The sequence below is a fragment of the Chrysemys picta genome, chromosome 10 (assembly GCF_011386835.1).
Source record: "Chrysemys picta bellii isolate R12L10 chromosome 10, ASM1138683v2, whole genome shotgun sequence".
Lineage (NCBI taxonomy): Eukaryota > Metazoa > Chordata > Testudines > Emydidae > Chrysemys > Chrysemys picta.
In genome coordinates this window covers 80,366,241-80,388,616 of record NC_088800.1, presented here as the reverse complement: position 1 = coordinate 80,388,616, position 22,376 = coordinate 80,366,241, and the positions used below count along the sequence as shown (strand labels likewise).

The 22,376-nt window shown below is 46.9% G+C and overlaps 1 protein-coding gene across 2 annotated transcripts in view; it reads right to left on the bottom strand.

Moving 5' to 3' along the window:
• The window catches only part of USP22 (ubiquitin specific peptidase 22), a 193,136-nt gene extending 173,604 nt beyond the window's left edge, over positions 1 to 19,532 (bottom strand). For both annotated transcript variants that reach the window (XM_005289042.4, XM_005289043.5), the window contains exon 1: positions 19,075 to 19,532. In XM_005289042.4, the coding sequence (XP_005289099.1) occupies positions 19,075 to 19,200 (126 nt within the window). In that variant the 5' untranslated portion in view covers positions 19,201 to 19,532. The remainder of the gene's footprint in view (positions 1 to 19,074) is intronic.
• Between the last annotated feature and the right edge of the window lie 2,844 nt (positions 19,533 to 22,376).

Genomic DNA, 22,376 nt, shown 5'->3' with positions numbered 1-22,376 from the left:
TAGACTAATTTCAAGCCTAAACTTGTTGATGGCCAGTTTAAGTTAAGTTAGCCCTTAATTTAAATAACTCTTCTCCCTCCCTGGCATTTAGAGAGAGTAATCATATCTTCTGTCAGCCTTCATTTGGGTAGGCTAAACAAGCCAAGCTCAGCTCCTTGAGTCGCCCCTATTTTGATGCACATTAGTGACTTCCTTAGCAGCCAAATGTTGTCTCTCTTACAGAGACACACACACACACACACACACACACACACAAAAGGAACAGCATAGCCTCTTAGAACAGAGGCTGTAAAGCCCTGATCCGAACTCTGAAAAGCCACAGCCAAATCCAGGAGTCACTGTGCTGATGCTGCAGAAATGTCAGTTGGGAATGTCAAAAAGGATTATCATCCATCTACACAGTGCCAAAGATGCACTTGGTGCTTTACGGACAGATCCCTGCCCTGAGGCATTTACAATCTAAAGTTAGACATACATAGCAAGTGATGCAAGGAATAAAAGGAAGAGATATGGGAGGACATGAGTTGCAAGTTAGAGATCATAAGATGTGCCTAGTTTTACGTACAAATCTCACTGGCTCCTTTATCTTTTTTAGTTTGTTCTATTCAAGGTTGGAGAGCGTGTCCAAGATGGTAGCTTTCATTGCTGACCTCCAAAGAGCAAGTGTTGAGGATTATTTGAACAAGAGAGTTCCTTTCTAGGACTAGTTCTACTAAGAGATTGGATACAAAATTGAAAGCACACTGTTCATATTCTACATGAAGTTTGGAGATATACGTACTAAGCAGAGCTCTGGATCAGAAAATATGGGCATCTTTTAAAACCAGACACATGGCAACAAAAGAACAGAACTTCTTGGTGTAAAAAGGAACTTTTTGGATCAGGGGCTGCCACTGTAACAGCCATGAGCAAAAGCATTTCTCCCCGCCTGCATCTGCACCTCTACGATCAGTACAACAGTCTTTCAGATACAGAACTTGATACACTTACCCCATGCCTGTGTTACTTCAAGGTGACCATATTACAGTACTCCAGGGGTTCCCAAACTGTGGCACATGAGCTTGTTCAGCATCCCTCTGAAGCAGCCATTTTGTGCTTAAGAATCTCAGCTTTCATTTACAAAATGAAGTTATGGTTATTTAGGTCTACGTTAGAAACTTTTACTGGCAATTTTGGTTAGAGGTGTGAGGGGTTGTTCCCCCCCCCCCCCGACACGGGACACTTCTGTACTGGTAAAAACCCTAGCATAGGCACAGTTCTACCTACATACTGATCCATACTGCGTCAGACCAGTGGTCCACCAAACCTAACTATCCTGTCTCCTGACAGTGGCCAGTGCCAAACAGAATGAACAGAACAGGGCAATTATTAAGTAGTCCATTCCCTGCTGTGCCATCTGAGGTTTAGGGACACCCAGAGCATAAGGTTGTGCCCCTGACTATCTTGGCTAACAGCCATTTATGGGTCTATCCTCCATGAACTTATCCAATTCTTTTTTCAACTCAGTTATACTTTTGGCCTTCACAACATCTCATGAGAATGAGTTCCACAGGTTGTGTGAAGTAGTACTTCTGTATGTTTTAAACCAGCTGCCTATTAATTTCACTGGGTGACCCCTGGTTCTTGTGTTACATGAAGGCATAAATAACATATCTTTAGTCACTTTCTCCACACCATTCATGATTTTATAGACCTCTAATCATATTCCCCACCTTAGTTGTCTTTTTTCAAGCTGAACAATCCCAGACTTATTAATCTCCCCTTGTACGTAAGCTCTTCCATACTCCCAATCATTTTTGTTGCCCCTTTTCTGTCTTTTTTCCAATTCTAATACATCTTCTTTGAGATGGAATGACCACAACTGCTCGGGTATAGTTTATTTCACTCATCAAACTGGTATAAGCTATATTGGCAAAAACACTTATGCCAGCGTAAGTATTGTGTACTTCGGAAGATTTGCCAGGATAGCCATATCAGCAAAACTTTTCTAGCGTAGACCTGGCTTAGGAAGACCTCAAAACTGTGAAGTCAATGCGATGCTGTTCCTTCTCCAGTCTCCAAAAAGCCCCAAACAGCTCTGAAATGCAAACTGCTTCATTCATCTTGATGGGTTATAAAACTGTTTCCAAAACATCTGAGCCCCATCAAGGGGAAGACAAGCCCAAGGTACTCAGCAAAGCCCATGGGCTTATTCAAACCCCACAGAAGGGGGGAGGAGCCGCCGAGCTCAGGACACCCAGAGAGCAATGTCATTTTGAACATATGCACCGTCTACTGGGGACAGTACCTGAGCAACTTGCATGGGCAGAGCTGGAAAGAGTACCTTCACTGTATCTCCCCTCATCGTACTCCCCAGTTCAAGCCCTGTCTTCAACAGAGTTGCATTTTCTCACCAGAAAGACTATATGGATTTACCTGGTGGTGGTGGGGGAGCGGATTCACTTTCTTTTTTCTATGCCACCGTATGGCAGGGCCAGCTTGCTCCTGCCCATTCAAGCCCATAAATGGCTGAGACCTTTTGCTAGTGAAAAACCCCCTGCAGTTTATTTACAATATAGTTCGCACCACCCTTACACACTATACAGCCTTACACCTACAGTTCTAAGTAGCCCTCAGCTCCTGAAGCAAGCAGGACAGAGATCTATCTCTCTTCTGCGTCCTCCTCCTCACTTCCTGTGCCTTTTGTATCCTCTCCCTAATGGCCTCCTAGTTCTCCTCAGCCCACCAATTAGGTACAGCTCTTCTTACTGAGGTCTACTCTAGAATAATCAAAGTTACAGTGACCAGAGTGCTGACTCAGCTACTGTTGCCAGTACTCTGTCACACACCTGAAAAGGGCTTTATACTACCTGTATGTAGTTGAGTGTTTACAGGAGGCTGAAGTTTTTGCTGATTCCATGATTTCCATTCTTTAACATATAATTGTTTTTGAAATTTTATGGTTTTACATTTACATGGATGGCAGATCAGCTCAACAGGTCTCCTTGAGAGCTGCAACAGTCAACACGAGGCTAGATGATATATACAAAAAGAAGATATTCAATTCAAATACACAAAACAACACTAAAATAAATCAACTCCATGATCTTTATTTCCAAATGGAGATCACGACTCACTGCTTAAAAGTGATCCGTATATATTCTGGAGAGCTGGGTTGGGTGCACAAAGTTTCAGAGTGCAAATGCAACATAGTGTACTAGACTAGCATGCAATTAGGAGCCAAGAACTCCTAGTCCTCTTCCCAGCTCCAAGTCTCTGTGTGGAATTCAGCAAGTCAGTGCGCCATACTGAGTATGAGATGAAGTTACTTATGTCACAGGTTTATCAAGATTAGTTGGTGTCATCAAAATTGATCACAGTACATCATCATGATTATTATTTGCATTAGCCCTAATGCCTACACTAGCATATCTGTATTTCTTTGAAGGGGTGGGGGTGAAGAGCAAATGTCTGACTTACTACTGTATCTGTTATCTTTTGCCAGTTTCACCTTGCCCATCACCTGTTTTTCAATACCACAACAAACCACAGTATTAAGCCACTCTAGCACTACAAAGTATATGCCACATTTCGAATACCATAGACCGTCAAGGAAATATTTCCCAGAGATGTGCTGACATCACCAATGATGCTACACAAAAGGAGGTAGACAAGAAGAGTCATGTTAATTTCAAGCTCCATTAAACACAGGGAAGGTGGGAGGGGAAGAAATCAATCTCTGCCAAGTGGGAAAAGAACTGAGACGCTTGGGTAAGGAAAGAAGCTTTAAAAAAAAATTTTTTTAAGAGGATATTACTAATAATGGAAAGGTTAAAAAAACCTAGGTGGTAGACAATTTTTTGTTTGTTTTTGCAATCTGTTGTACTTCCTTCTTTGCCTTTCTACATAGAGAGAGACTGGATATTTCCCATATAGCATACAGTAAAGAATGTGTCACATCAGACTGCCTGATAGACAGTTACTCACTGATAAGTCAAATCTAAGGTTCCCCGGCACCAAAGTACACTTTGTCTGTGCTATTAAACAAACAGGTCTCTGGGTTGGATAAGGCACAATCTGTACGTTAAACCAATCAGAATGCAGATCTACTGTCCAATGAACAGCTGTACACAGCATCAATACTTGGTTGTAGAACTAAACTGATGTCACAGAATTGATGCCTTCACCTCATTTTCCATAAATATTTACAATTTATAAAATCAGAAGTTGATTATTCTGTAACATTCTATTCCATTTCTGTAAATATTACGGGTGTCTCACAAGGTGAGCTGGCCCTTTAAGGGTACCTCTACATGGTGTTTTCAAACCCACAGCAGTGAGTCTCAGAGTTTGGGTCTATAGACCGACGCTCACACTACGGCACTAAAAACAGCTGTGTACGTTCAAGCCCGTTTTTAGTACCATAACACGAGCCTGAATCTGTAGACTGGGGCTCTGAGACTCAGTACCCTGGATTTTGAAACAGTGTAGACATATTGGGAGAGTATGTCTACACTATAACTGAAAACCTGTGGCTGGCCTGTGTCAGCTGCCTCAGGCTAAGGGGATATTTAATTTCAGTGATGTTGGGGCCTGGGCTGGAGTTGCGCTCTGGGACCCTACCCCCTTGCAGAGTCCTAGAGCCTGGGCTCCACCCTGAGCCCAAACATCTATAAACAGCTCCATAGCCTGAGCCCCACAAGCCCAAGTCAGCTGAAAGGCCAGCCACGGGTGTTTAACTGCAGTGCAGATATACCCTAAGAGTCTTACAGCTCAGTCTCACCTGTGCCAGGTGCAGCCTGCCTCCCAGGTGAAGGGAATGAGTCCAGGGGTCATGTGATGGTAGCATGTGGCTCAGAACCAGAACTGCTGGAGAATATCAGAGCAGCCTGAGCACAAAGAGAGACTTTCCTTAGCTCCAGGCAGAGAGCCTGGAGAGAACAGATACCAGCTAAGGCAGCTCAAGTGTGGGGAGCAAGTTTGCTTCAGAATGGAGAATACTAAGATAACTGCACATAGGCTGGGAAGAAGTTAGTCTTTCCTTTTGAACTTGTTAATAAACCAGACACCAAGGAAGGGTACTATCTGACATACAAGAGCCCATGTGAAGTTACTAGGGAGCAATGGGCCAAATTAATCTGATGTGACTTCATTGACCTCAGAGAAATTACGCCAAAGATGGATAGAACCAACAACTCTAGTTAAAGAGAATCTCAAATCGTGGAAGCTTCACTTACAAATATATTCATTGTTACATCTGTGAAGCACACATTTTTATCCAGAATCTTTCTTACAGTGACATATAAAGGGAAGGCAGTCTGATTCGCAGTTTGGATAAGAAACTTCATGAAATCTGCACAGCTGCATACAATGCACTGAATAAGAGGCATGGGCACTGAAATATTCGTGTTATATAATTGTGAATTATGGTTTTTTAATTTGTAATTTGAGGATAGAACGGATGGTGCGGATGTCTATTAAAGCAATCTGCACTGGAAAATGAATGTGCACTATAATAGGATTCATTTTCTGTGATGGGATTTCTCTCTATTGAAATGCATTGGAAGGAAATCAGACTTCAGGAAATGTTAACTGTTCCATTGTATATTTCTCTCTCCAGATTCTAATGTGGATTATCATGTTGTTATACAAGAACAGGGTACTACTATTCACATCCACAGCCCTTGAAACGATCGATAAAGACAATTTTCAGTTTTAGGGTGAATTACTTACATTTGTTATAAGTGAAATGAAATTTGTGGTAATTGGCAGGTTCCACTGTAATAAATGGTAATTTAAACCACCAAAGTATATCAATTGCTGAAGCAATGCAAGTCTGGGTTTCTGCCACCTCCACCCCACCCAGGATATGGTCTTAGGCACCAGCAACCCACCCTTGAGAGAGAGAGAGCGCGCCACATGGGACACACACTCCTATCTCCTCTCAGTGACACGCCAGAACTGGCAAGGAGAAAGGCATTTTAGGAGCACATCTTCACAGATCTCGAAGTCTCCCACTTGGACAGAATGCTTATTTCACTTCAGTTAAAATAAAAGAACGACCACTGAAGACGACACCTAGGGGATGGCAACTCAATGCATGTCAGGTAGGTTAGACATAAAAGTATGCTTTAACAAAAGGAAAGGAATTTTACATTTTAGAAATTAAGATGCCTAGAAGGGACATAAGTCAATAGGAGGATTTTAATGTTTGGGAAGATCAGCGGTATATGAAATAAAATAAATAGGCATGGTCAAGAAAAACTAAACCTACCATCCTCATCACTTTGTAGGTTTTATCCCTCTGCCCCACTCCTTCCCTGGATATGTACCTTGAGTGACTGAAAAATTAAGGTTGTTCATCTGTAACTGGAGCTCTTAGAGATGGACTCTACCCATGAGTGAGTGTGAATGTGATGCATTGGCACTACAGTTCTGATGGTGGAACAATTCATTGCTGTGCCCACTGGTGCACTCACACCTTTTTTGACCCTCCACTCACAATTCTTGAATGTCAGGCTGTAGCAGGGGGCATGGTGATCTAGCAGCATCAGTCCCTTCACTGCCTCATAAGTAAGGCTGTGAGTCTGTCATGGAGGTCACGGATTCCGTGACTGTCTGGGACCTCTGCAGCAGCTGGTGCTGGCCCAGGGCTGCCTGCAGCATTTTGGGTGCGTGGGAGGGGGCTCAGGGTTGGGGGGGCACATACCTGGGGTGGGGGAGCACATACCCTGTAGCTCCTAGGCAGTGGAGGAGTCTCCGCACATTGGTGGCGCCCGCAGACCCCGCAGCACCCATTGGCTGTGGTTCCCAGCCAATGGGAGCTGCGGCAGCCGGTGCTTGTGGCAGGAGCAGCGGAGGAGCCCCTATCCTGGCCCCTGCTGCCTAGGAGCTGCAGGGTCGTGGAGCCGGATAAGGAGCACCACCAACCCCCCATCCCCAGTACTAGCAGGGGTCCCAGGGCGCGCACCGCAGCCCGTCCCCCATCCACTACTTTTACTAAAAATACCTGTGACTAAAATGTAGCCTTACTCATAAGGTCACAGATTATAAATGGGACTTGAGGAGGAGAAGGTGAATGAGGAGTGAATGCAGTCCATCTCAAAGAACTGTAGTAACAAGCAAGTAACCTTAGTTTCTTTGAGTGGCCTCTGCACATTCCTATTCATGGGGTAGTTTGATAAACAGTACGGTCACCTGAGGAAGGTGGGACGTGGAGTCCTAATTGAACAGTGACCAAAATACTGCTCTACCAAAGTAAGCATCTGGTCAGGGTGCTAGGACTGTTTTGTAAATTGCGTGACTAGAACTCCAAGCAATAGATATGCACATTTCTACAATCCGAATATGCTTGAGGCATGCCAAGGAGGCCACCTTTGCTCTTGGGGAAAGTTATCTAACCCCTAGTGGGAGAGGGGCAGAGGCTGATTTGAAGCACGTGTTGATACATAATTCAATTCATATAGTTTGAAGTAATTTCCCATCTTTTGTTATTTAATGTATATGAAATAAAAAGATTTGGTGACTTTCTACCTAAACAGAACCCAAGAGTTTAGAAAGCGAAAGTCCTTCTTACATCTAACATGTGAAGTTTTGTTTGGCCTCAATGAGCATGGGGTCTTGGGAAAGATTATTGGCAGATTAATGGATTGAGATAGGTAACAATTACCACCTTGGAGCAGGGGAGAACCACTCTGTCATCGTGGAAAACTGAAAGATCATCAGCCATCAGTGCTTGCAGTTTTCTTACTCTTATGGCAGATGTTATGGCTATAGTGAATAGGTGAAACAGCAAACAGGCAGAGGCTCAAAAGGAGGCTTCCTAAACTGAATAAAGTTTCATGATTGAGTTAGATCTTTGACTGGTGGATAGATGTTCACTAGACTTTCTTAAGTCTCTTTACTGTGTCAAAGTCCTATTTTCAGTTACTATGCAGAAAGCTGATATGGCTGCTAAATTGACTCAGCTGAAAGATTAGAATGCTACAGGTGAAGCAAGTATTTAAGTACAGACTGGTGTGATGGGGTGGCGTGTCCCCTTGAGGATAGTGATGCCTATGTCAGCCCATTCCAGTCATGTGACACTGCCCCATTAAAATTCTGGGGCGGTCTTATCTTCAAAAACCAGTGAAAGATTGGGAAAGAAGAAAACAATCCTAGGAATAAGTAGTTTTTGGGAGGAACCCCATTACTGTCTCTTTAAGAGTCCGAGATCAGAAGCCTTGCAAAGGGAACAGGGTATGGCAAGGTTCCCCCTTCCCCCGGACAATTGGGACATGCTTCAGGAAGGGAACTAGCATATATGCTCATCACAGGGCAGACATCAGCAGAAGGCTGGCCTGCTGAACCCTGCAGGAAAAAGATCCATCTGAAGGTGAATCTGGCTAAGACCCTACAGCTGGCTTTAATCACAGCCCCAGCTTCAAGGAGGAGAGCTGTGGCGGGGGGCAATTCCTGCTCTAAGGAGCGTGCTACCTGTCTGAACCACGCTTTTAGCTCCAGGAGGAGGGCTGAAGGGAACTCCTGTCTGAAGAAAGTAGCTATCCCTGGGCTAGAAACAAGAGAAGGCAGGGCCTGGGTTCCCCAACCTCCTCCCCAGACCAGGAGTGGAAATACAGGGATCAGGAGTGGAAGAACCAAGAATTGAGTCCCAGATGGAGGCCAAAGATTGGTGTTAGAGGACACTAGACTTTGGGTTTTCTTATTTTTGAACTTTTCTGCTAACCCCAAAAGGGGAATGGACTGGGGGGTAACTTGGCCAGAGGGCCAGACCACAGAAGCAGCTGACGTTGGGGGAACCTGGATAAGGGGGTACTAGAGTGAAAACCCCTGCAACCACACATCCTGGCACGAGGGGGCACTCTGGTGATGACTGCTCACCATAACTGGAGTGGAGCTCAAGTTGGGTCTATGTTATTGGACGCCTAGACTTGAAACCTTTTCCACTTGAGGTGACCGCACTTGCAAGTGGATTGTTTCCTGGAATTTATCAAGACATCTTGCACTTGGTGAACAGGATCTCCTTAGATCTCAGTCATATGGCTCATATTGTCAAGTGCAATGAATGAGAGTCCAGGGGATAAATCCAGCAGTTTTGTGGTCAAAAGGCAAGAGAGGGGTCTGGAAACCATTAGGGTGACCAGACAGCAAGGGTGAAAAAATAGGGGCGGGGGGGAGAAATAGGCACCTTTATAAGACGAGGCCCCAAAAATCAGGACATGTGGGCATCCTAGGAAATCATTACCCCAGCATGGGCAAGACGGCAGTCAGTTACTTTGGCTTTGCCTTGCTTTAACCTTTATTACTCTTTAGATGAGAGAAAACAGGGAAAGGGCACCAAGGAGACCTATTCTCAGTCACGTATGAATATATGCAAAATGGACTGTTTTCTCCTGCTCTTGAGCACAACCCAGAGCACTTGACCTTGTGCTTTGCTGCAAACAGATCTATTTCAGATAACTCCAGACATCAAGTATCTCATCTGTTGCTGGCTTTAGAGACCATTTGAGCAGTTCTTTTGTCCCTATTCAGTTGATCTGCTAGGTTGTCATCTTTGCCTGCTAAATTCAGGGAAATGGGGTAAGTGTGATGGAGACCAGTCCCACAGCTTCCTTCAACAGCTGATTGGAATTAAATTCTCTTTTCTTATTCACACACTATATACTATTGTGTTGTCCATAACACTCAGACTACCTTGTCTTGCAGGTGAGGAAGAAATGACTTGACATCCAGAAAATTTCCCTCAAGTCTACTATGTTGATATATAGCTTCTCCAAGTGGTTCCAGTGACTGAACTGCTAGATGTCTGAAGTGGGCTGTCCACCCCGAGTTGCAAGCATCAATGGTAACTGCTGATGGAGCTGGTGGATTGGATGCTTCCCTTTTAAGGACACTGTGATACTGTGTCCATCATGACGGATAGGAGCCCTTCTCTTGGGAAAATCCATTTCAAGAACTTGTCAAATAATGTTTGCTACACAATGTTGTACAGTTCTCATGTTGAGTACCTCATAGGAGGTTGCACCTGTAGCTCAGGCCACGAGGCCCCCTCAGTCTCAGGAAGAACACTGTTAGGTTGAAGTTCTCTTGATGTCTCAGTGTACTTGATATACTTTTCAGAAATTGTTCCCTTAGAAGGAAGTCTCTTCCTGCTTGCGAGTCCAGAATTGCCCAAGAGGGAATTCTTTATGTAGGAAGTGACTTTTTTCAATGTATTCTGAGTCCCAGCTCTCAACCAGGGAGCATGCAAGTCACCCTTGGACAGACTTCTTTGTGGGGATCCCTTCACAATTCAGTTATTTAAATAAGGTATGTATATCCCATGCCATTTTAGCTGCAAGGACAACACCACTAGGCACTTTGTAAATACCCATGGGGCAGCAGAAAGGCTGAAGGGAAGGACCCTGTATAACAATGGTTGCCAACTCCCCCCCCCTGCCCCCCATACAGAATATGAAGGCCTGATAGCTATCTGAAAATACATATCCTGTAAATCAAGAGAAGTGAACCAATCTTGGGTGGAGAGGGAGGAAATGTGAACTTTCTGAAAGAGTTTCACTTTCTTGGGTCTAAGATGGTATCGAAGCCTCCAATCTTCTTTGTAATCCAAGTACAGTAATCTAGAATAGAATCCCCTTGGAACTTCCCCTATGGCTCCTGCTTCCCAGAGTGGGCAAAGCTCTGTTCTTAGGAGGTTCTCATGAGAGGGGTCTCTGAATAGGGAGGGGAAATGGCTGGTGTCAGATTGTATGGAATAAACTCTCTGTACTGTTTCTAGGATCCATTTGTTTGCGATGGTGGTACTCCAGTTGTTGTGAGAGAGAAAAATCGATCCCTAACTGCGGGGAGATAAACGGCTTAAGTCTCATGTCAAACTTGTGGTCTAAGGTTTGAGCAGAAGATGAGAAGGTGGTCTGTCTGCCCTTTGCACAGAGATTCAAGCTCTTTCTCCTCTGCTGCAGCTGAGCAGGAGGTTGCTGGTGTTGATATTGACACAACATGAGCACCAACCATCTCCTTGATGGTTGATAAATTCCTAGCAACCTACCTGTTGATCTAGCGTCCATCTTCTCTAGGATTTCATCCAGGGCCGGCTCTGGCTTTATGGCCCGCCCAAAGCAAAAAAAAAAAAAACCTGCAGCGCAGCCGGAGCCCAGGTGCAGGGGGACCGGCTGGGGGAGGGAGGGAGCGGGCAGGGGAGAGAGGGAGAGAGAGAAGGGGGCAACCAGGGCTATAGTAGGGGTGCTGCCACGCAGCCCCTCCGGCTGCGCCGCCTCCTGCCGCGAGGGCTCCGCTCCGGTCGGCGGGGAGAGAAGGAAGAGGACTGCCCTGCAGGGTGCTCTGGTTCTCCGCGCCGCCGCCCCCTACAGGGCGGCCAGAGCAGAACAAGAACAAAAAAAAAGCGGCCGTGCTGCCCTGGGATTGGGCAGAATGCCGCCTCTAACAATCTGCCGCCCCAAGCACCAGCTTGCTCATCTGGTGCCTGGAGCCGACCCTGATTTCATCCATCCTTGCCCTTAAACTATCACCTTCGTATTTGCTCTAGTTTCAGGAGGAAGACCAGACGCTATGCCATGCATGTCATCTTAGTGATGGCTGAAACTTCTGTTCTTGTTGCAGTATTTGATAAATCAAATGAGGTTCTTAGCGTTCATCTACTAGTTGTCCTTCTGCTACTAAGGCCCTAGCCAGTTTCCTTTGCTCTTCAGGCAGGTCCTTAAATAAAGCCGTTTTCTCCTAGAGATGATACTAATACCTAGATATTACAACCTGTTAACTTCAAAACGCTAATGTCTAGGGAGCCAGAGGAGAATCTTCGCTCAGAGCGTCCACATCTTTGCCCTCTCTGTCAGACTGTGCAAAATGTACTTGGCCTCCTTTTGTCCTCTGAACTGCAGCAACCACCAGAGAGTTGAAAGTGGGTGTGTGGGGGAAATCCCTCATATGTAGCTGTTAAAGCTTGTCATCTCTTCTTTAAAATGGCCTGGTTAGACTTGGCTGGTTTAGAAGAGTTGTTGAAAACAGAGATCATACAGTGATCTTGCTGTTAGAAGGGAATCCCAGTCTATTAAACACCAGATTAGATATCTCCTGACATAGATAGGATCTCTCATGAAATGGTAGTCAAAACAGCTTCCACTTTAAAATGAATGGTATCTTCAGAAGAGGAAGATGCTGTTGCAACTCCTACATTAGAAGACCTCTGGCCATCAGGCTCCAGATCAGTGTCCTGGTATTCAATTGCTCCCATCAGTTCTTCCTATGAGTGCTTCTCTGGGACGAATCTTTATACCCTGGTGATGTAGACAGATCTGGGAGCACTGTATCCAGTGTATGAGGCTTCCCCCGACTTCTAGGACAGGACTGAACAAACTCATCCTTACAGGGATTTATGTCCACATAACATCTAGATGGGGGACAATAAGGCTATCTGGCCAAGGGAGGAAAGTTGACAAATATCCCAGGTTCCTTATCTTCGTACCAAATAAGGCGAGGTTATTGTTTGTTTATATGAACAGTGTGTAGTATCTGTGTAGTGCTTGCTCTAGTTCCCACTCTTTACAGTGATGGGAACAGAGATTCTAAATTAACCTGTCATCATTAGATTTAATACCAGATTGTGGATCTGATCTCAGATCTGAGGCAGTAAGTAGGGGAAAGCTAGTGGCTTTGGCATTCTTAAAACAGAGAAGGGGAAAACAAACTTCCTGGTGAGCCTGTAGGAGTTCTAAGGAGACAGAGTGAAAGGTCTGGGGAAATCTGAATCTGCTCCATGATCGTGTGTCTTTCCACCCTTGAAGAAGCTAGAGCAGTAAGTGGCCCTGAGGCTTCTCTTTTATTCCCTTTAACACTCTGACCATGGGATGTATAGACCTGCGTAACCTCCATCTCAGATTCTAAGTGCAAATGTGAGCGATGTACCTGGACAAATATTGTTATAGATACCAATGGCACTGTGTCAGAACCAACACCCAGAGCCATTTTTCTGGTTACATTAGGGGAATGACCCTTCTTTAAGTATTTGCCCTATGGCTTACCCTTGGAACCTAAGCCAAAGGTTATCTTTGGAAATGACCTCAAGGGATCTGACAGAAACCCAGAACTGTGCTTGGACTTGCTAATAGGAGCAGTATTTTGTACCATACTCTTACCTGGAATGGGACGAGTCTGATCCCAAAGGATGTTCCCATTAGGATTGGATCTGCTAACAGAGGCAGACACCTGTAGGGGTCCATTGTATCTGGAACTAGGATCTGATGGCTCAGGAACCCTCAGTACCAGAGGTTTTGCATTCACTCCAGGAACAGAGGATGGAAATTTTAGAGAGATCTTGTATTTTTTATTCCTTGAGGAGCAAGGGTCCAATCCAAGCCTCAGTCTGACTCATGGATCCACTGGTTACAGAACTGGAGCTTTGGCCTCCTGAAGTAGTAAGGCTTGGAGCCAATTCTGATGCTCGTCGTGAGCTCTTGGGGAGAAAGTGCCACATTCTCTCCTTTGCAGTACATAGTGAGTCCTTTCCCAAAGCAAGCTAAGCACTCATATGGGCATCCAATCCAGGAAATATAGCAGGACAATACACCTACCTTGAATCCTGGCCTCTTTGCCTTTGTATCAGCCATAGCATCTGTAAACCTGCACTGAGATGCAACCTTGGGGGGGGGGAGAAGAAAGGAAGGAACTGCAGAGGAACCAGTCAGTAGGAGCAGCCAAAGAAGGGACTGCTACACTGGGATGGGGGGATAAAATGGGGCCCAGCTGGCACCACTCCCCCCAGAATTCAGAACTGTACAGGGACACTCACACTCTGGAGGCACTACGACCTGCCCTGCCTCCACCATGCAGCCTTGGGTGGAAACCTGCAGAGAGGAAGCCAACCCCAGATACTCCAGCCAGCAGGAGCAGTCAAACCAGAGACTTTTAGACATTCAGAGAGCTTTCTACAGTTGACTGGACTTTTTCTGCCCAGCACTGATTGCTCCAATCTTCCCCTTCCCTGTCTCTTCATTCCATACCTACCCTGTCCTCCTCACATACATTCCAATCTCTCTCCAGCTAGTTTATCCCTTAAGTAAACTTACCCCCCCAAAATGATGGCACTCACATAATGTTTGAGTCCATCACATTGTTCACTATGTTATACCTAAGGCTACGATTTTGTCATGGAGGTCGCAGAAGTCAGAGAATCCGTGACTTCCAAAGACCTTCATAACTTCAGCCCCGGCAGCTGGGAGCTGCAGGGTCCCACCGCCTCCCACAGTGACAGGGAGCTGTGAGTTACCCCCGCTGTCTGAGGCAGTGGGCCCCCAAGCGCCGAGCCACCATAGGCAGCGGGGGTACCCCATAGCTCCCTGGCTGCCGCAGCGAGGCAGGGTACCACCCCACAGACCTGAGCCCCCATGGGTGGTGGGGGCCCTGGCGCGCCCAGACACCATGCAGCTGCCCAGCCCCTTCCCATTTTATCATGGATATTTTTAGTAAAAGTCAGGGACAGGCCACAGGCTTCCATGAATTTTTCTTTATTGCCCGTGACCTGTCCCTGACTTTTACTAAAAACATCCATGACAAAATCTTAGCCTTAGTTATACTCCTTCCCCCACACTGTGTCTATGTCCATCTAGATTGTAAGTTCTTCCATTTACTACTCTGTTTGTACAATGCCTAGCACAATGATGTGCCATTCTTGGTTGGCCCCTAAGAACTACTGTAATTAAAAAAAACATTTATTCGTGTTTAAGAAAATTAAATAGAATTTCTTACAATAATCCTAAAACTTCTGTGGAGCCGAGTCTTCAGAGAGGTTCCTGGTCCATCTGCTGCTGCATCTGGAAAGAACTGAGGTGGCTAGAACACCCATTCCCATAGCGCCTCTCTCTCTCTCAAAGTGTTCAGGAACAGTGAAATGAGGAGCAGTACGCGTGCTACTCAACACTCCATCATCAGAACTACATTGCTGGAACATGCCATGAGTTGGAATGTGCAGAGGCCACTCAAAGAACAAGGATTTAATAGAAACGGAGTTGAATTGTGAACTGAAGTATCTCCTACTGAGAAGTTACAGCTTTTATCTGCCAGTACATGCACAATAATTGGTTCATTCCCTAACCATAACCTTAGAGAGAAAAAAAGTCACTGCAGTCTTAAATACACAGGAGTTAATACTCTGGGAGAGATTAAAGAGAAATTATCTGGATTAGAGATACAGGGCCTGGAAACCTTTCCCAGGTGGGAAGTATGTGTCAACAGTGCCTGGCCCCTGACTGCCAGTTATGCTTTGATTGATCAGCATAAGTGTGAAACAATCATGCAGTAGAGTACAAATAGGACCCTACGTACAACATGACTGTGGCCAAGCAAACACCTACAAGCTTCATTTTTATTATATAGTATTTGCCTAAAGAATAGGGGTAGTCCACACCAAGCCTTGCAGGATGGGGGCAGTGGCGGCGGCGGGGGGTTGGGGGAGGAGGAGGAGGAGAAGGACGTTTACCTGCAAGGTCCAGCAGTCCTGCCCAACCAGAGCCGGGGGTCAGCTGTTCCTTGAGTTCGGAAGGCCCCTACTTAGCACACTAACTGCTCAAACCACAAACTCCAAGCATATGATTATGATGAACTGACTGGGGGCAAAAATCCAACCCCCACTCAAGAGGGACTCTCAGCAGTGCAGAAAGATTTGCTTACCTGAAGCTAAAGCTTCAGGCAGGGCTTTGAGTGTTTGCCTCCCCCATAGACACGGAATTTAAAGCTCCAAGAAACATTACTGACGTTTAAACTTATGTTTCATCATTTAGGCATTTCACTTTTATGTATTTGAGACTGGACAAAAAATGGATTGGTCTGTTCACATTTGTTTCTAATCAGTTATTTTGTTTTTCATCCACTAACAAAGTTAGATTTGGGGAGCAGATAACAGATCATGTCCTTTTAAAGGACCTATGTAGACTCCCATTTAATTGTAAATATGACCATTTTCAGATCTAAATATATTGGGTGAAAATCAAGGCCCCACTGCCTTCAACCGGGCCAGGATTTCACCCACTATCCCTGTGAGTGAAAAGTCACTTGGCCACATAGTTGTTTATGAACTATCTGACAATGGTTTGACAGAAGCTTGTATGCCTTTCAGCAGAAACTAATCTGCTGTTTTTTCATCCACAGAACCCTAGCTCAAGTCTGATTTTCAAGTCATCTTAAATTACTACTGGACAGTAATCATCATACCCCGTTTTAGTCAAGAATTACCAATGCAGATGTCCAGGACCCAAGCATATACAAACACAGAATCCTCTCTCATTCCTCATTAAGATCCTGCTTGAAGACAAGTGTAAAGATCTAGTTCACATGTTCAATCACACTCACCACAGCTTCACAAAGACACATTTTTCTTTGGATTTTCTCCCCACCTTTTATTTGCATTCTTCAAACCCCTGACAGCCAGGTCTGCTCTCCAGTGGAGTTTTGCCACCAGCCTAGCTAAACTGATGCATTTGCACCATTGCAAATCCCTAACTCAGAAATGATACACTGGTGTAAACTGTGATTTGCACCAATTCATCTGCCCCAGAGTAATCTTACACCAATGTACCCAGTCTATGCTAGTGGTTTGCACTGGTGCAAATGCATCAGTTAGTTATGCTAGCGGCTAAAAAACCCAGTGTAGACAAAAGCCACAAAAATATTTGAGGAGTCTATACATAAAGCACCCTACACCAAGACTGATCAGTTATAACTGTATGTGCTATAGCCATTGCTTGTTTCTGATTAAAAACATAACCAGGAAATATACTCAGATTCTTTAGAAAGCTACCTCTAAAATTCTAGCTGTTCTACTTAATATTCTGTAAATGTAGAGTGTATTGGATTAAGAGTAAGACCATATAAGCATATTTGTAAAAAAAATAAGAGTAAAGACTGGAAACATGGCAAAAGGCAAGCAGTGCTGAAATGGTCTTTAAAACCATAATGCAGCACGCAGTATAAGTAACCTAGTAAAGCAGCAGACATGGACAGTTTCTGCCCCCTATAGTTTCTACTGCTATCTGGATTTTTAAGACTCAACACTCAAAAAGTAAAGATAGTGTCCGAGAAATCTAAAGAATGACTGACTGATGCTCACTCACTGGATAACCAACTGTGCAAGACAGTTTTCACAGTAGGTTCTTATGACCAAGAGAGGGTTTATTCAATGAATCTTCATATTAATATAAAACTTGACTGTAATTTTGCATGATTTCTACAGCAATAAACAAATAAGATTTTCTACCTCACATTTGCCTTTTGTCTTTCACGGTATACTAGACATAACCAACCATCATGAATGTATGTTTTCATTTAAGCCATTATACCCATATAACAAGTCATGTTTTGGCCTATTTTCCTCCCTTTAACACAAAATTATTACGGGGTACGAAAAAGTTTGTTACTGAAGCATTAGGGTATATTCAATGACAAGAGGAGCATAAATATTCAAATATGCCTGTAGCTAGATTTAATACTGCTTGAACATTAGATGACTAAACAGTTTTACTAAATATATGTGTGGTTAAGTGTCCCATTTGCTGTCCCTTTTGAAAAAAACATCTTATAAGCTGGACAGGACTCAAGTTGCACAGTCCTTTTATAGGCCTTTTTTAATATATCTAATTTCTGAATGTTGTCTTTCATTTTATAACTATCTCTATTTTTATGAGTGATTTGAATAATCGAATGAAAAGATCATGAGACAGGTAATTGATTGCTTCAATAGTAGGCCCTATCCTTGCTGCCTTGAAGAACAAGCTTTACTCCTTGAGTTGCTGTTGCAGTCTCCTTTTCAGTCATTAACATGATCTCTGAAAGAAATCTGCAAAGTCACTTTGAAGTAAGAACTAGTTTACTCTGAGGAAGAGAATTTATGAACAGTTAACAGATCAATCTTCCAGAAACATATCTATGTACATGACCAATTTTTAAAATATCAGTTAAGTAGTCATTGACTTGTTTTACACAAATGTTCCCATCAGTCCTCTCCAATATATTCATTATGGTATTTGTGCAGTACATTCTCTATACATGTGCAAGAGCAAAGTACCATCACTCTTGCTGTATATAAAATACTGATTCAATTCTTTCCAGCCAGCCAGCCCCACCCCCCCACCCCCCCCCACACACACTTTTCGCCCTCACACCAAACTAGGACTCTCCTTCTGATTCTGTTATCAGTGGATGCATTAGACCATAAAAAAGTCATTCCACAGACATAGAAATCTGCAGACGTATTTCCAGTCATTGTGTCTTTAAGCCTTTTCTAAGTACACGTTACGTGCAAGCGTGATTTTGCAAGCTCCTCTCTCCTTTCCCATTGCTCCATAAATTAGATGCAGGACAAGCCTCAGTCTCTGTATCCCATGCTTCCCAAACGCTGGACTCTATCTGCTTAAGTGCCCATGCAGTAGCTACATTTAATAATTTACCAGTGGGTGACACATTGAATTAAAGATCCACTTCTCCCTTTCGGCTTCCTTATCCCAGCCTGTCATTTACGGTACAAGACCCTGATCGGAAGCAGCCTATTCACTGCAGGAGGCTGCCTCCCAGTGCCCAGAGCTCGGCTGCAGGCCGGCCATGCCCATCTGCCCTGGGAGCTCTCCCTCCCCCGCAGACAAGCAATGCAGTTGCCTGATTCCGGGAAACCCTCACTCCCCGCGGCACCTGGGAGGAGGCGGCGGCGCTCGGCCCAGCCTCCCACCCCTGGATAGGAGAGGAAAGCCCTTGCGGCAGCCTCCCCTACCAGCCCAGCCCCTCCGCCCAGGGCAGGTGGTTGAGGGGATCCCCTGCTTCCCCTTCCGTGCTCAGTGGCGGGGCTGAACGGCGCGTCCCCCTGCCCGCAAGACCCCGACTGTCCCTTCGCCACCTCGCCCCGCTATAGGAGGCCGGAGACACCCCCCCCCCTCCCGCCACATGGGAGAGCAAAAGGCGGGCCCCTTGGGTGGGGGGCAGGCAGGGGTGGAGCCGCCCCCCCGGGATCGGGGCCCGGGCCCCGCTGGGTTGGGCGGAGCGGGGTGTGGCCCGGGCTGAGGCGGAGGGACGCGCGCCGCTCCCCCCCAGCCCCGGTACCTTGCGCTTCCTGGTCTCGGCCGAGCCGCTCCACACGAAGCACTGGTAGATCGCCCGCAGGTTCTGCTTCCAGTTCTCCACCTTGAAGCCGGTCACATGGCAGCACCCGGCGGCCGGCGGACTCATGTCCGACCCCCCCTCATCAATCCGCCCGCAGACGGGCCGGGCCGGCGGGCAGCGAGCCGGCCCCTTCCCCCTCGCAGCCGCACGGACACGGGACGGGGCCGCCGCTGGCGCGCTCGCTCCCAGGCTCCGGGGCGCCGGCCCCCTCACGCCGCCCGCCGCCGGCTCCGGCGGCGCGGCCTCCCCCGCCCCCGCGAGCTGCAGCGGGGCGCGGGGAGCGGCTCGCCCCGAGGGCCGGGCTCCCCCCGGCTCCGAACAAAGCGCGGCGGCCGGGCGGCAGCGCACAAAGATGGGGCTGGCGAGGAGGAGGCGGCGGCCGCTGCCGCCCCCAGAGTGGCCGCCGCTGCCGCTAACTCATGGAGGCCGCTGGGAGGCGGTGGGGCTCGGGGAGACCCTGGCGGCGGAGGTGCTGCCGCGAAGGGGAGGGGGCTCGTCCGCCGCTGCTGCTCCCCCAGCCGGCCGCCCGCTCGGCTTCTGTCTCTTTAAATCGTTCCCCCTCCCCCCGCAGCGCTTAATGGCCCTAGCTGCGAACTCAACCTAGCCCGCCAGGCCCGGAGTGGGACCGACCAACAGGGAAGGGGCAGGGGGCGGTGTTGGCCTGCCCCTCTGCCCCGCCACCATTGGGGGGGGAGCCTGGGGAAGGAGCGCGACCGTTGGTCGGACGCCTGTCACTCCATGCCTGGTTTTCCCCGCCCCCGGCGTCTCATTGGCGCGTCGTCCTGTCCAACATGGCCCCGCGGGAGAAGGCGGGCACTGCCAAGATGATGGACAACGTAAGTACACCAATGAGGAGAGAGAGGCGGGGCTTGTTTTGCAATCAGCGCTGCCGGATTGGCCGCAAGGCTCCCGTGGCGAGGCAGAGGTCTAAAGGGATTAGCTGAACTGAGCTGTCAGGGTGGAGCCGCCCACAGCATCAGGCTGCGTTGCGGGGCAGAGCTGCTGTCATATCCGCTTATCCCTGCAGCTTCTCTGTTACCCCAGTGATTTCCTGAAAGGGGGGAGGGGGCAGAGGCTGGGCGCTAGAGCTGCTCCCCCACTTTCTCCTACGGGGCAGGATATATCCCCCCTACACACAGGCCATAGAGCTGCTCCGCTGCGCCACGGGCCACAGAGCCGCTCTGCCCTGCCACAGGCTCACGGCGCCCGCCGCAGGCCACAGAGCCGCTCTGCCCCGCCATGGGCCCACGGCAATCACCATGGGCCACAGAGCCACTCTGCCCTGCCACAGGCCCACGGTGCCCGCCACAGAGCCACTGTGCCCCACCACGGCCCCACGGCGCCTGCCACAGGGCCGCTCTGCACCGCCACAGGCCCACGGCACCTGCCACGGGCCACAGAGTCGCTCTGGCCCGCCATGGGCCCATGGCGCCCGCCACAGAGCCGCTATGCCCCACCACAGTGCCCACCAGAGAGCCGCTCTGCCCCACCACGGGCCCATGGCACCCGCCACAGAGCCGCTATGCCCCACCACAGTGCCCACCAGAGAGCCGCTCTGCCCCGCCACAGGCCCACCGCACCCAGCACGGGCCACAGAGCCGCTCTGCCCTGCCACAGCACCCGCCATAGGCACACAGCACCCATCACGAACCACAGAGCCACTCTGCCCTGCCACAGCGCCCACTATGGGCCATAGAGCTGCTCTTCCCTGTCACAGGCCCAAGATGCCCTCCACTCCCAGTTAACGTGTTGCTTGTGGCACTGGCCTATGGATAGGTCCAGGTTGTCAGTCTATGGCTGCACACCAACTGAAAAATTCGGAGCACATGCAGATGGAGAGGGCTCTCTCGTGCCAGGGTTTCCCTCCTATAACCATACAACACAACTCTATAAATACAGCCCCTGGTTCATTAACCTCCCCTGGCCACAAGGAGCACCATGCATTATACACTCTGAAATCAGAGTCAGGTTGTAGCTTTTTTCACGTAAGCTGCAAGTCTATGTATGCATGCACCTTAGGAATTCAAGTATCTTGATATTCAGGGGAAACCAAAATGAGTTCAAATATTTTAGAATTTGTGTTTGTTTTCAGCCTCTAAGAACCATTTATGGAACCTAACACAATGAGATCTCATCATTTTATGGCACTGATATGCTAAATGCCATACCATGGCATACCATGATATGATCAGTTCTAGTATTACTTCAGCCCCATCCTCTAAATGAATACATAAGGAAATGACAAGCAAGTGAAAAAACACAAAAATATTTGGACCTAAACACAGCATTTATAGACTGTATTTGCCGCACACTACACGGTTAATATACTTACAGAGTTACATAACAGTGGAGGGAGACAACGGGCATAGATAAGAGCGGGGAAACGACAGGCTTTTGGCAGAGATTTGTCGAGATGGAGGTAGAGAGATACCGGAGGCTGTTTCAGACAGCAGGTGCTGCAGAGGACATCGCTCTTGCACTAGGAATGGGAAGGTTGTACAATAAGAAAGGTAGTGCTAAAGCACTTGGTTTGCCAATCTTTTTCAGTTCATGCTATTCTTTAAGCACTTTCTGTAGGGATCCCAAACATTAAACACAGCTGAAACTGCTATATCAAGGCTTTTTAATATATAAAGCACTGTGAGGCTTAATTCTGCTCTTAGGCCTGTGGGTGCAACTCTGATTGAAGTCAAAGAGAATTGGGACTGCATATCACAGGGCAGAATTTTGTCTCATGTTAGCTAGAGTTGCCACTATTTGAAAAAAGAAAAAGGGATACTTAGTCACTGTTGTATGAAAATGATTGCAAATTATTTAATAAGCTATTTGCAAATAATATGTATATTTCCATAAATTTCCATTTTAAAATAATTGTGGGATTTAATACTGGTGAAATGCATTGTGTTGACAGCCCCAGTGAATGAAGTTCTCTGTTTAGCTACAGGCCTGCAGCAGAGCAAATTTCCCATACTCTGCCCTGCCACTGTGCCTATGATCTGGGGGTAACTTCCTGTAGGGATAACAGGAGCAGTTCAGTCTTCATGGCTCATGCAGTTGTTAGTCTTTCTGCTGAAATTCCTATTCCACAAAGCCAAAGGGTAGCCGAGGATGATGCCAAGTCCTTCCCTTGACCCCATATAATAATTATCACTAGAAGGCCATCACTGTGGGAGTACAGGCTATGCTTTTTAAACTAAATCATAATCATAATACTAGCAAATAGTGCTGCTGCACATGCTTCT